Genomic DNA, 14,210 nt, shown 5'->3' with positions numbered 1-14,210 from the left:
ATACAAGTTAGAAACATTGCCACTTGAGTTAACTTGTTTGGTATTGTAATGTTAAAACAGCTGGTACACATTAGTAAACCACTGAATTTTGAAGCATAACTAACAAATCAGTTATCCATATCGCAAACAATTCAAGTTGAGCTATCTCTTAGCTGTGTTACATGAAAATACAATTTGTTATAACTATTTAAATTTTAATTTTCAGCAATATTGTTGTACCGTGTGTGTCGCTGCTGTCGCCGAATCTATGTCAAGCTGTTCCATACGATATTTCATGCATTGGCCATTCCTTGCATTGTTGTGGGTTTCATCGCGGTTCTGGACTCTCATAATCTTAATCCTGGAGGAGCCATCCCCAATTTCTACTCGCTTCACAGTTGGATGGGTCTCGTCACAATGGGGCTATTTGCGCTTCAGGTATTCAAAGTGGTAAATACTGGTAACAGACATCCCAGTTTGTGTGCAAATAGAAGTAGAAAATAGGTGGTAGCAGCAGAACCTGCTTCGTCTGTATTTGTATTGTATGGTGGGACTTGGGCCGTATTTGTGGGTTCTGGTTTTAGTAGTCCATTAGATCCAACAGCAAAACATATGTTGCTAGAATACATTGAACATATTATCTTTCCATGTTATAATCATGAATAAGTTGCTTCTGCTTTGGGTTTGGGAAATAGGTGATATCTGATTGTCATTTATTTATCTGAAAGTGAGGTGTTTGGCTTTCTTGTATAATCCTTTCCTTTAATATAATTCATTTTGATCTCAGGATTCACGTTGTATCATCTGTACATGTATGATGCATAGTAATGCTTCAGTAGTTCTGTTAAGTGTGTCTGTGAGTGAATGAGTTGTATATAATCACCAGATTACTAAAATTTATGATAATGCAAAGCATTTACTTCTAAAAATTTGAATTTGGTTGTTAACACGCACAATATGTCCAACTGAACTGCATGTTCCCTACGGAATTTTGCAATTATTTAGACAGAACTCAAGCTTGAAGTTACAGTTTTGAATATGTTAAAGTGTACATTTACTTGCCAGTCAATTAAATATTGACCTGGCAAATCTGTCTGTTTCTCTTAACATTTCATTTGAGGAATGTAATGCNCGGCCGCGGCTGTGGTAATAATAATGGTAAGGTAATTTTTTAATAGCTCTGTGGAGGTAAATTAAATTTTAGTATGCTGAGTATGGCTTGGTGAAATTTTACAAGTCCTGGAAAGTGGAGTCGTGTTGAATGTGTTACCATTCGCTAGAATTAAGGTTACAATGAATTGTGTTAATTAAGAATAAATAAGTACAAGCTAGGTGGCACGCGGTAGCATAGTTGGTTGAGGCACTCTGCTAGAAGCCGGAAGGTCGGGGGTTCGATTCCTTTTGAAGTCATTATTTCTTTTTCAATTTACCTAATGCTTCCACCCGCACTGTAGCCCTGCGGTCGACTCAGCCTCTAACAGAAATGAGTAACTGGAATCCTCCTGGGGGCTAAAAGGCGGCCGGTGCTTAAGGCTGACAACCTGCCCCCATCCGAGAGCCGATTGTCTAGATGTGGTAGCCTCGACGTCTCACAACTCTTTGGCACTTCACGTCATGTTACAGGGAGAGATTTACATTTTTTTAAGTACAATCTAGAGTTAGAAGTTAGAAGTAAGCAGTTAGTCAAATTTTTGCATGCAGAAGTGACACAAGCTCATTATTGCTGTGTGAACAGGATGTAACATTCGCTACGCTTGCTGGAGTTTTAGCTGTAGGAGCTACTGCCGCATGCCTTTGGAAATCTGATATTTGACAGCAAGTGCAACCTATAACTCAAGAGTAGGAGTGCACAGCCCCACGACAAGCTGATTATATATCACGAACCTGTCAAAAGTGCCGTCGAGTCTTTAAGAGCTAAAACCGCTCAACAAGTCAATATCACTGGGAAAAGTAAACTTCTAGCGAACTCCCAAAGATGAAACTGGACCATAAAGGCCTATTTCAGGAAGGAGCTTCCTCTTGGGAGTTTGGTCTTGAAGAAGTTTGCTACTCAGGAGAGCTCATTCACCAAATTAGTCGTCTTCCAAATTCTGAAGTCTGCGGACGCAAAACTACGTCACGCGTCACGGTCGCTGTTGTACATTGTTAAGTTTATAGAAGTTCACGCAGTAAAAGTAAGTTACCGGAAACTCAAGTGATATAAGAATAAACGTAGAATTATAAGTGATCATTTAAGTAAGTGAAGTAACTGATCTGGCATTAAACCCACAGTAAACACTAAATGAAAACTTGTGTGCAACTGAAATGGTGTTATGCATAGTAGTTCTTCTCGTCATTCCGGAGCGAGGTCCGATCCGACTTAAGATAAGATTCCAACTCTACCAATCTACGAGTAGACCGGGAGACCCGGAGATCTCACCTGAGCTGATCCTACTTCAATAGTAAGCTACTTACGTACGCGTAATCGCACCCATAATCCCTCCCTGCCTTCCCAAATACCTAACCCGTTCTACCGAGGTGCCGAAGGTGGCCGAATGGACAACAAAGAGACCGAGAGGTAGCAGCTGTGCAAGGTGAGAATCATTCAAAAACGTGGAGCAGTTATAGAAGAGACGACGTCACAGTGTGAGGCGGTTAGAGAAATGGCGACCAATGTGGGTCGTTAAAAATTATGTGATTATAATAACATACTTTGCAATTTTATACTGAAAACTTCTTAATGCATGGTATAACAGTTAAATTCTTATGCAATATTTGTTCAAAGTATATGAAATTAACGGATAATTGGGACTTCATATCTGTCTTTCACACTATATATTTCATCTATAAAGCTATTCAACAAATCCTAAAGAAATTTGGCACTGAGAGATGACATTAAATGTTGTTAGAAGAATTATATTTGAATTTGAATCCATTTGTTACAACCATTATTTTCCATGAAGCTCAGATATAGTTTTATCAATTTTATCAAAAGTGACTGAGTGCAGAGTAAATTTACGCTGAACGTAAAATATACATCACATTAATATTTACAACTTTTATTTGAAACATATCTGGCATTACATTATTTATGATGGGCTGAGTGTTACAGCAATTGCAGTTAAACTGTTCAGGTGTATTATATTATCCTATTAGCCTTCTGCAAAACGGGCTCTTACATACATTTCAGTTTCCTAAGATAACTAGTATTGTTGCTTTTAAATTTTAGATATTTGGGAGGAATTGCACAGTTGTCTATGTATGTGTTTATTGAGAATGTTAGTTGTAGGTAATGAACAAATTCTTAGCAACTGAATGCAAAATTTGTAAGGCCTGTTATCATCGATTTTATATCTTGGAGCGTGATGAACTGTTTACTAATGCGTAGAATATTGGAAATTAATATTAACTGTTTTACCATTTTGGATTAAAGAAATTCAGAACGTTGATAGATTTTCAGATTTTGACCAAATTTGTTATACCAAGAAGGGTGTAAAAGGACTGAAGGGGAAGATATGAAAAAATTACAATGGAGAGAGGGAGTTCCACATAACAGAAAAGAGGCTTGCATTTATATCTGACCCCACAGTACTGGCTTTTTCTTACTTACAAAAACGGATGAGTTAAAGACAGGTTCTTGACCACTTCAAAAACAGATTTGTCAGTATTTTAAGATTCTAAATGATTTCAGTGTGCAATGAAATGCAGTTAAACAAGGGGTTCCACACAGAACTCAATAAACCTACATTCCTAATGCACAGAGTTCTAGCTATGCGGATTTATTATTATTGTTCTGTTTTATTTTTGTTGAGAACTTGTTATGAAGTGCAGATTCCGCCCATACAAACTTTGTCTAATCAATCTGAAATCTTTCACACCATTACCATGATTGGAATTGTTGATTCCAAAACATATTTTGTATGTCATATGTAGGTATATTAATGATACATCTTTGTACAAAATTTTGTATGTCTAGTATGTTAACTGTACAGTACAGTTAGTGCTGCAAGTATTGCTTCCATCTCAGAAGTTGGTGCATCTGACATGTTATTACTGATTGTATAAAATTAAGAATTATGCTGTTTGAGTGGTTTTCAGTGTTATAACATTCATACCAAGTTTCATGAAAATCGGTCACCTGCTTCTGATGATGGAGGACACATACAAACACACAGAGGATGGTGATTTCATAAGCCTGCCATTTAAGGAAAGAAAGTAGGCTCAAACTTTTCTCATGTAATGTGCAGTTTATGAATTCAGTGTCCCACACTCTAACTAAGTCAATGAAGCAAAATTATTCCCGAGAACTGATAATTGCTCAGTAGCTAGAAATTTCCTGCCTTATAAGGAATCTGATTGTTCATTGCAGTGTCCAGAAGAGCCCACAATTGGATCCTACCCTGACCCAGATGACTCCCATTTGTGTAATAATACATTTTATCTTCAAAGATGTCTTTCCTTCATATCAACATAATAATTATCATAATTACATTTGCGTTGTGATGCTCTTAGTTACAATTGCAGCAAGGGCACTTCAAAGTCATATGCAAGAGAAGTTGCTGAGCGATGCATGTGGAATATTGATTAAGTAATTTGAACCATTCTAATTCTACAATTTCCCTAGTTAAATTTACACTAATAGCATTTCATAAAAATGAATAGTTAAATTTAGTTAAATTAAATTTTATTGAAGGAAATGTTGTAGTAACTTGAGAATATTGTGTTTTTGTAAGATGTTATATTACTTACATTGATTATAAAATTCATGTAAAATATTTTATTCCTTTTTTATAGTTTATTTTTTTTCCAAATACATGTAACATAATTCCTGGCAAACGAAAAGCTGTAAATCCATATATATGTCAAAATGTTACTATCTGTACAGTCATAATTCTAGCCATGATATGATTGCATTTTTATTATGTATGTGACGCGGTAGCCTACTTGGTTGAGGCACTAGGTTACAAGCCGGAAGGCCACAGGTTCCAGTCACGATGAGGTGGATTTTTTCAATTTACCTAATTCTTCCAGCCGCACTATGGCCCTGGGGTCGACTCAGCCTCTAACAGATACGAATACCAGGAATCTTCCTGGGGGTAAAAGTCGGCCGGTGTGTAAGACTGACAGCCTTGCCACCATCTGTGAGCCGATTATCTAGATAATGTGGGACCCTCAACGGCTCACAACCCTATGGGCCTCCATGGCTTGCTACAAGGGTAGCTTTAGCTTTATCTCTTTTACCTTTTTATGTGTCTAGTGTAGGATGTGATGTCCTCACAGCAGTGGTTATGAAGAGTTCTGTCATCTGGAATATAATATTATGTAGTCCGTTGAAAGTCAGTCACCGATGTTTCAGAGGAGCATGTCCCCTCAATCTTCAGGATCAAATAATAAGCCAATGAAGAAACCAGCTTCACCTGCTTTCATGATGGTTTCTTGATTGGCTTATTCTTCGACCCTGAAGATGGAGGGGACATGCTCCTCTGAGAAGATGGTTGACTTTCAATGGGAAATATGGGATTATATAGTACACATATCACAGAAGATGGAATTCTTAATGTATACATAGTCATTTTTGGTGTTCTAAAGAATACTATGAAACCTTCAGAAATTATTAATGAACCTTGAAAGCCTCTATTTTTCAAAACTGTTCTCGGTATTTTATATGCATGGTAATTATTCCAACATGTATAATGATATACTTAGTTTAATATCCCCCCGGGGTGCACATGTTAATCACTTGGAACACAAAAGAATGTTAAATGTAAATTTATACAATGTAAATTGTAACATTACTATACAAAATCTGACAGCATATATTGTAGTATTTTGCTGTAAATATCATGTTCTGGGTTTTCCAGATTAGTGAAAACTTGATAGCTTAACAAAGTGACACAAACTACCATCTGGGATGTTTGTTGCTGTGTCTTTTTTCATATGTAAACGTTAAAGCCTCTGCTTGAACACTGTTGACCTTTTGCCACTCAAATTATTTTCAGTGTATTAAAACATTTTCTTATTTAGTCCATAGAGGTCAGTAGTGTACAGTGGCAGGGCCTGAACTATGTTAAATTAGCCTCCTGCACTAACACATCTCAGAAGGAACCCTTTGTTTTGTCTGTGGATGTTGCATGAAAGATATAGGCTGAGGCTGAGAATATGTCATATAATTTCAAACATCTAACTAGAAGTAAGTCTATATGCCTGATTTATTACTTATTTGCAGTAATTTTTCTGAAATGTATTTGGAAAGCAAACTGGAAAATATAATACTTAATTTTTGTTGGGGAAGTTTATAATAATGTAAAAGTGCAGTGTATGTAAAGACATAAAACTCTGATTGATCTTCCTTCTCACTTGTGTCTTTGGATCATTATTCTTCCAAATCTTATCTTTTATTGGTTGTTCTAATGCTTGATACATGCTAAAATGTCTACATTTGAATATGTCCAGTTTTAATAATATAAATTTTCTTATTTGTTGGCACAGTTTGTAGTAGGCTTCTTCAGTTTCCTGATCTTACTGTGTTGCGAGGGAGCCACTGCAGCTTTCCGTGCTTCATTAGTTCCAATTCATGCAACATTTGGCATAACTACGTTTATGCTTGCTGTTGCCACCTGTCTTACAGGACTGACAGAAAAAGCCATCTTTGGACTGGGGTATGTAATGACAGTGTATTATGCTTATAGTGTTTAGTCACTGATTTTTAGTTATTTATTTTAGTTTGTTTCAGTGCAGAGGTTTGTGACATGCAGTTCTGCAGTAGCTTGCAGTAAACTTCTAATACCTATGTTCATTGCAGTCCCCAAATTATCTATTAATTTTTCCTTTTTATTTCCATGTAATAATTTTTTTTATTTCTGAAATATTTTTAACAAAAATTTTTGCTATACTGTCTCTTGGATATATACCACTCTCATGTAACTTGATCAGTACCTCCATTTAGTAGAGCTTCCTTTTAGCTCCACTTTTGCTGTCTGCCTTTGTTTCATAGTACCTGGGCACTGGATAGCATTACCTTTGCCTTTATATCACAACATAATATTCATCTATCACACTTTTGTAACCCAAGTTCTGAAAGACTACATTTGTTAAAAGTTTATGATGCAATAAAAGTATGTTTAAAATTTTATTTGAATAAATTGTAAGCCATTATTAGTATTTATGAATGGAAGACCTCATCATGGAAAACACTTTGGAACATCATTCTTGGGTTGACATCTACAGGCAAGCATGAATTGTGAGCTGAGATAGTCACTGTAGACATATGGAAGCCATAAAAGCTACATAATCATCAGATTCCTGTGTAGGCAACAAGTCATAATGGCTGAATTATCTTTGCGTAAGTGATAAGGCCATACTATATCATAGACTGAAGTGTCTAAGCAGCAACAGAGATGATGGCTAATTACATTATGAGAATTCACAATTTTTTTCAGAAATAATTTTGGGATATTTATTCAGTCCTTCTCCTGTGTATTGAGTAGATATGTCACAAGTTTCAACACATATTGTCATGTGTAGGGTGGTACGCATGATGACAATGACAGGTTCTAGTTCAGGTGATTGGAATTATTAGCACCTTGGTTACACACTCTTTCAATTACACTCAAATACAGCGCTATCGCTGATTTACATAACCTCATAATTCACGGTTACATGCACACATTAGTCCTCTCTTGGTAATGCAATTAAAACACAGGAACTAGCACTTCAGAGCAGTCCAAATATTGCACGTAATTTAAGGTCTTAGATCACATTTGAAAACTTCACAGGTCTTCTATGAACTTCCTGTTGCTGTTACGCTTACTGTTACTTAATCAAGGGGTTAGTCACTGGCTTCCCACCACGGTGGCCAGAGTTCGATCCCGGGTCTGGTTAAGTGGGATTTGTGGTGGACAAAGTGGCACTGGGGCAAGTTTTCTCCGAGTACTTCGGTTCCCCTGCCAATCTTCATTCCACCAATTGCTCCACAATCACCCTCGCCTATCATCTGGGGCTGGTACAATAGGCCAGAAGTGGCCGCAGTACAAGGGACTTAGTCCCACCCCACTAGCATTAAAAAAAATAGTTACTTAAACACCCTCAAACACTCTCAAATATTCCCAAATACTGCCATCTGCCATCAGCATCTGCACTGACCACACAGAAAATAGCCTATATTGTTGGAGCTTGTTTACCGAGTGATTGCATAGCAACGGTCGTGGCACAGATTCCATAGAAAGCTAGTTACATGATAGGTAACACTGTTGTGTGACGTCACAGCCTAGCGTGGAAGGGTGTTTACTGAGCATTGCATAACAGTGGGCTGGGTGGGGGTATGTGACGTCATTTGCGGAAATGCAGAGGTCATGTGACCCCCTACTTACTGTTACATTATCCAAGCATTCACAGAGTTGTCACCTAGCAATGCGCCGATACAATCTGCAACTCTCCAATTCCATGAGTATCCTGAGGCCTTTGTGGCTCAACAGTTCCTACATAGAGCAAATATGCCACAATACTTTTACTAAGTACCTGTAACTTTGTGGTTAATCCAGTATTTTTACCAGGTTATGCCATGTGACAATTACAGTGGGCACATTAATGTTTGAAATATTCAGTTTCACTTTGATTTCTTACATAATTATTGGGCAAACTCATCATTAATCAAACTATTAAATAAAGTGGCCCAGTTACCGTTAGTCAGTTCCTTAGAGAATGTTGAATCAGATTTGATCTTTATGCCTTCATTAGCAAATGTAAAGTGGGTCATCCCATTTTTGAATGAAAAAAAAAAACCAAGAAACTTATTTTGTAGTCTGATTTTATGATAGGTAGAGTAATTACATGTTGTATAGCCTCCGTAAATATAGCAATGAGCTATGTTCTGGATGGGAATGAGGATTTGATTCTGAGCAGGGACAAGAGACTTCTCTTCTACACAGCATCCAAAAGAGTTCTGGGCCCCATCAAACCTCCTATGCAATGAGTACCGGGGATTGTTTCCTGGAATAATGCAGCCAGAGTGAGAAGCTGACCACTCACCTCCCTTTAATGCAAAGGTTAAGAATATGTGGATGTATACATTCACTTCTCCTTTATGGTAGTGCTTAATTAATTATGCCCAGGGACAATGCTACCATTACTTTCTTTTTAAAATTTTTTGCAGACTCTTGATGCCTTATGTTTCAGCACCCATCTTCCTAACATTAACTACAATATTCCAGTTGTGTCCTCATGATGTTCTTATTCATGCTTGTTTTCACATGCAGTGTGGTGCTGAATTTCATTTGTCTGTTGCTGTGTCATGGATTAAACTTTGATTACCACAGATATCAGTGGACAAATGTGGATCGTCTTGGAATAGGGGGATTTAAACTTCCTGGTACTGTGGATCTGGCAGCCTATTTCATTTTTGGGGTAGTAGTTTTAGTACTGAAAAATGCAGTGCTTGGTCAGCTGGATCACATGCATGTGTTGTTATCATAGCGGGACTTATAGTCACTGGAGACTGACCTTTAAAGTCTGGCATTTTTAACTGACTTACAGGAAACCTTTGTTCCAAATAGTAACTGAAAGCTAACCTCATTATAGATATCAGCATATTCCTTCTGGTGGCTTATTTTCCAATAAATCTCAGTATAGGCATAACTTATGAGCCGGGATAGCATAGTCAGTATAGTGAATGGCTACAGGTTGGACAACTGAAGTGCTGGAGTTTGAGTCCTAGTAGGGTCAAAAATTTTCTCTTCTCCACATTGTTCAGACTGGCTCTGGGGTCCACCTAACCTCCTATCCAGCGGGTACTGGGGGGCTTTCTCCCCAGGGGTAAAATGACCAGGGCGTGAAGCTGATGACTAATGTCCAGCTAGTGCCCAGGTAAAGAAAATGCGGATTGTATTTTCATTCGAAGAGCATATGACAGATATGTGTGAAATTCCATTATTTGTTCCCTTTGTTGCAATTAGGATGTACCATTCAGTTTCTCAATCTGTGTCAACTTGGTTGCTCTTCTTTAGCTCCAAGTAGGTTGCCTTGGTGAAGACACTTTTGACATATATTCAGAAGCTATCCAATTCAAATCTTGGATCAGGACATCGGCTGTCATGACAGATATTTCATGATTCTCCTTTCTGACTTCATGACCATGACAGCTTCCTCCCCATCCATTACAGTTCACCATGCATAACTCTCTTCTCATCTCAATTGTTCTATATCATTATATAATCTATTAACTACCTAACCCCCTATTTGTTGTAACTATAGTTTCATGAATAATTCAGTCAGGCACAGAGGTACCTTGAAGAAGTGCACAAGATAGAGGCAATGATACTTTCAGCCAAAGACATGATACCATTTCCATAGCTTATTCAAGCTGTCATCACTTCTGTTGCTTTGTTATATGTAATAACCTGGCTTTACCTCATGAAATTGTGAAACTGGATGTGATATGCATATTGAAAATAGTTCATGTATTTTTGTCATTGCTTTCACTTGCAGAAAAAAATATAGCAGTTTGCCAGAAGAAGCATTGATATTGAATGCTCTCGCCATGGTTCTTACTGCAGGTGCCATTGTAGTGGCCTACATTATTATGAAAGATGACTTCAAATATCGAGGACATATTTTGATCACAGCCCAAGGAGATTAATTTCATACCTGGAATTGGTGTGAACTGTTACTGAAGTTTTGAAATTATTTGTATTGGAGAAATTGTACATGTTTCTTTTTTATTTCAGATGTATGTTAAAATTTATGAGAAGTTTCTTTTGTAATTGGTGTTTTTCTCGCCAAAAGCATGTAATAAAATACTTTATTAAGATTTCTCACTTTTATGTGGTTTTCTTTTGTTTTAAAAAGATGTTTCATTCCACAGGTTTGTACAGGTCTATGGTTTGTGTCTGCAGATGGATGTTCAGAAATAATCTGTTTTTTTGACACCTTTAGTCATTCTCCTCATACAGGTTTTATTTTGAAGATTCATTTTGGCTTATGCAATCAGGATTCTTTAAAACAAACATATTGATTTAAATATTAGTACAAAATTATAACAATGAAACAAATTTATGCTAACTTACACATTAAAATAAAAGTTTAATTACTAAAATGAAGAGAAAGCTTCACTACTGCTCAAGATGTATAATACAAGTGGTTTGTGAAAATACATTTTGTATTAGTCTGCTACTTCTTGTGGTAATGTGACATATATTTACATTACCATGTACATTACAGGTGCATATGCATGTATATGTTTTCAATTCAATCACACATTTGAAAGGAATGAAATTCTCCAAGACCAACATCTTGTGATGTATTAGCAGTGCAGCTGCTGTGTGTACACATCTAATTCAAAGGACTCCGATTTAATATGCAACCATGTCAAGGAAGGATGTTTAATGGCTTTGTACAGAACTAATGCTAATATGAATATTTTGCTTTGCAGTGATATATTATACACATGCTAACATGCACTGCCATAATTTTAATGCTTTATATGTTGCACATTGCCACCTGTCGTTCTTTTGTTTTAGTGCATATATTAACACTTTCAATAACATCACTTTAGCTTTTATTAGTTTGATAAAACTCTATGGGTTTGATAAAATGGAATGCAATTATTGACTTGTGTCAGCCACAGTTTCAAATTTGAATGAAAGATGAAGAAAGTCATCTGGGATCTGGCGCCATGTATTCTTGGTTTTCACCGACGTTTCGGAGGAACGTAGCAACTGCTCTCTGTATTTTGCAACGCAATTCACCTGCCCTGAAGATGGAGGCGATACATTCCTCCGAAACGTCGGTGAAAACCAAGAATACACGGCGCCAGATCCCAGAAGATGACTTTCTTCATAGTCATCGCTGTGAAAACCTCAAAACTTACACATTGAATGAAAGATGTCTGGGAGAAAATTTATAATTTCTTTTGTAATGTGTATTTTATAGCTGACTCTTAATGAAACACTTTTAATTAAGTTATTTAATTTTCATATGTCTCCTTGATAGAGTGAAAAATGATCTAGTAGTTTATTTCTAACTTAAAATATATGTGTATATTTGACAGATAACCTGAATATTCTTAAATGCTTTGTGAGAGTTATAATTAATTAGAGATGTGCAAATAAGAATTACTTAAAAATGTGTTATATACTGAAATAATTCAGCGTTTAAGGTGTTTGTTCATGTAAATAAAAATGGTTTCTTAGTACACTTGCAGGCTGCACCATAGCTCAAGCGGTTAGTCACTGGCTTCCCACTGCGCCGGCCCGGGTTCGATCCCGGGTCTGGTCAAGTGGGATTTGTGGTGGACAAAATGGCGCTGGGGTAGGTTTTCTCTGAGTACATCGGTTTCCCCTGCCAATCTTCATTCCACCAATTGCTCCACAATCACCCTCACCTATCATCTGGGGCTGGTACAATAGGCCAGAAGTGGCTGCAGTGCAAGGGACTTAGTCCCACCCCACTAGCAATAAAAAAAGTACACTTGCAACAGTGTGGCTCACTTGACAGAATAAGCAGGGCAACATACCTACAATAATATGACTTGGCATATAGTATTCATTTAGCATTTATTTTTTTCTGAATTCAAGAGAGCAAGAAATAAGTATTCACACTTTTTTCATGGTACATTTGTTTATAAAGAACGATCATAAAGTCACTGTGCACATGTGATAATTTACCTAACGTAAAAGTTAGTTTCATTTCTGAAGTTCTCAATATAATAAATAAAGGTTTGAATGTTGTGTGCCATTAAATATGGTGAAACTGAATAAATTGATTAGTGACAAGTCTGAACAATATTGTGGATGGTCTATAAATCTTATTACTGATTCTGGTGAAGACATTTGTATACTCCATTCATCTTAAATGAGGTATGTTTCCAACTGTCTGGTTATGTCAGTATCCAAAACAGATGTTTGGTCTAAATAAATTTATTATAATGTAAAAATACCTTGAATGATCAGAAAGTTGATATATGTTGTGAAATATCAGCAGATAGGGTAATTAGGCAGTTTTTAATACATTGTCTGCATGAAAATGATCAAGATACAACTTGAGTGTGAGGCTCTGTCAATAGGGTAATTAGACAGTTTTTAATACATTGTCAGCATGAAAATGATCAAGATACAACTCGAGTGTAAGGCTCTGTCAAATTCAGTGTATAAGGAAATATTAATTCCAAAGGATATTTGGCCACCAAATTCTTCTCCACTCAGTTATTATTTATAGGGAAGCATGGGAAGATGCATTCAAATGTATTTACCACATTGTATGATTTATCAAGAATTTCATCTCCAAATTTGAATTGCCCTGTGTTTCTGTGGTTGCAGTAAGACACAAGGATTCACATGTGCAATGTTTAGAGAATATTTGAAATATTACTGCACAGAAATCATGGTAAATAAAGCTGTATTTTAAGATAAGGTAAATTATTTCAGATACATAGTGACTTCTTCATTAACATGGTCTCTGATAAGATATTTGACTAGCTTTTCTTAAATGCATTCTTAATAGAATTCACTGAAATGTTCTCAGTTCTTGAAAGTTTGGGATAATGAGTCTGAAATTCTTCTTGAAGAGTGTCTTGCATTACAAGCATTACATAGTTTTTCTTCAAACAGACAGCTCTTTCATTTATTATATGGATATATACCAATAACTGGTATCATTTTCCGAATTCCTTAGTTTACAGTACTGCCTTCACTCATCTGTATTCTTTTTTATAATACAAGGAAAGGTGCTCATTCATAAATTAGAATATGGCTGCTTTCCACAGGAGCATGAAAATATATATTTAGAAATTTAGAAATTACTTCACATATATATTAAAAAAGATTAGTGATGAGGACATGAATCTAACTAACTTCATGCAGCTGCTAAATGTGCAGCCACTCAAGAGCTTCCCAACATTTATTGAAACCCGAAGGTTCGTTACCAAGTTCACAAAAGCCCTCCACTGGTCCCTATCCTGAGCCAGATCAATCCAGTCCATACCACCCCAGCCTGTCTCTCTGAGATCCATTTTATATTATCCACCCACCTAGATCTCAGTCTTCCTAATAGTCCCTTTCCTTCTGGTTTTCACACCAATATCCTATAAGTATTCTTCTTCTCCCTATTCATGCTACATGCCCTACCCATTTCATTCCCCCTTAACTTTGTCTCTTGAGTTATACTTGGCAAAGAGTAAACCAGAAGGAGGCCTATATGGAGATGGGAGGGCAGTATTAAAGTTGGTCTTAGAGTGAAAGGATGTTGAATGGATTCATACA

General features: G+C 36.6%; 1 protein-coding gene across 1 annotated transcript; it reads left to right on the top strand.

Annotated features, from left to right (window-relative positions):
• Positions 1–205: 205 nt before the first annotated feature.
• Positions 206–10,772, top strand: LOC111872092 (cytochrome b561; the record flags this gene model as incomplete). Its single annotated transcript, XM_023865644.2, has 3 exons — positions 206–429; positions 6,448–6,617; positions 10,441–10,772. Coding segments are annotated over 3 exons (545 nt in total), but the record flags the coding sequence as incomplete, so codon positions are not given.
• Between the last annotated feature and the right edge of the window lie 3,438 nt (positions 10,773–14,210).

This window comes from Cryptotermes secundus, unplaced genomic scaffold (genome assembly GCF_002891405.2).
Source record: "Cryptotermes secundus unplaced genomic scaffold, Csec_1.0 scaffold385, whole genome shotgun sequence".
Taxonomy (NCBI): domain Eukaryota; kingdom Metazoa; phylum Arthropoda; class Insecta; order Blattodea; family Kalotermitidae; genus Cryptotermes; species Cryptotermes secundus.
This window is presented reverse-complemented; position numbering and strand designations above follow the sequence as displayed.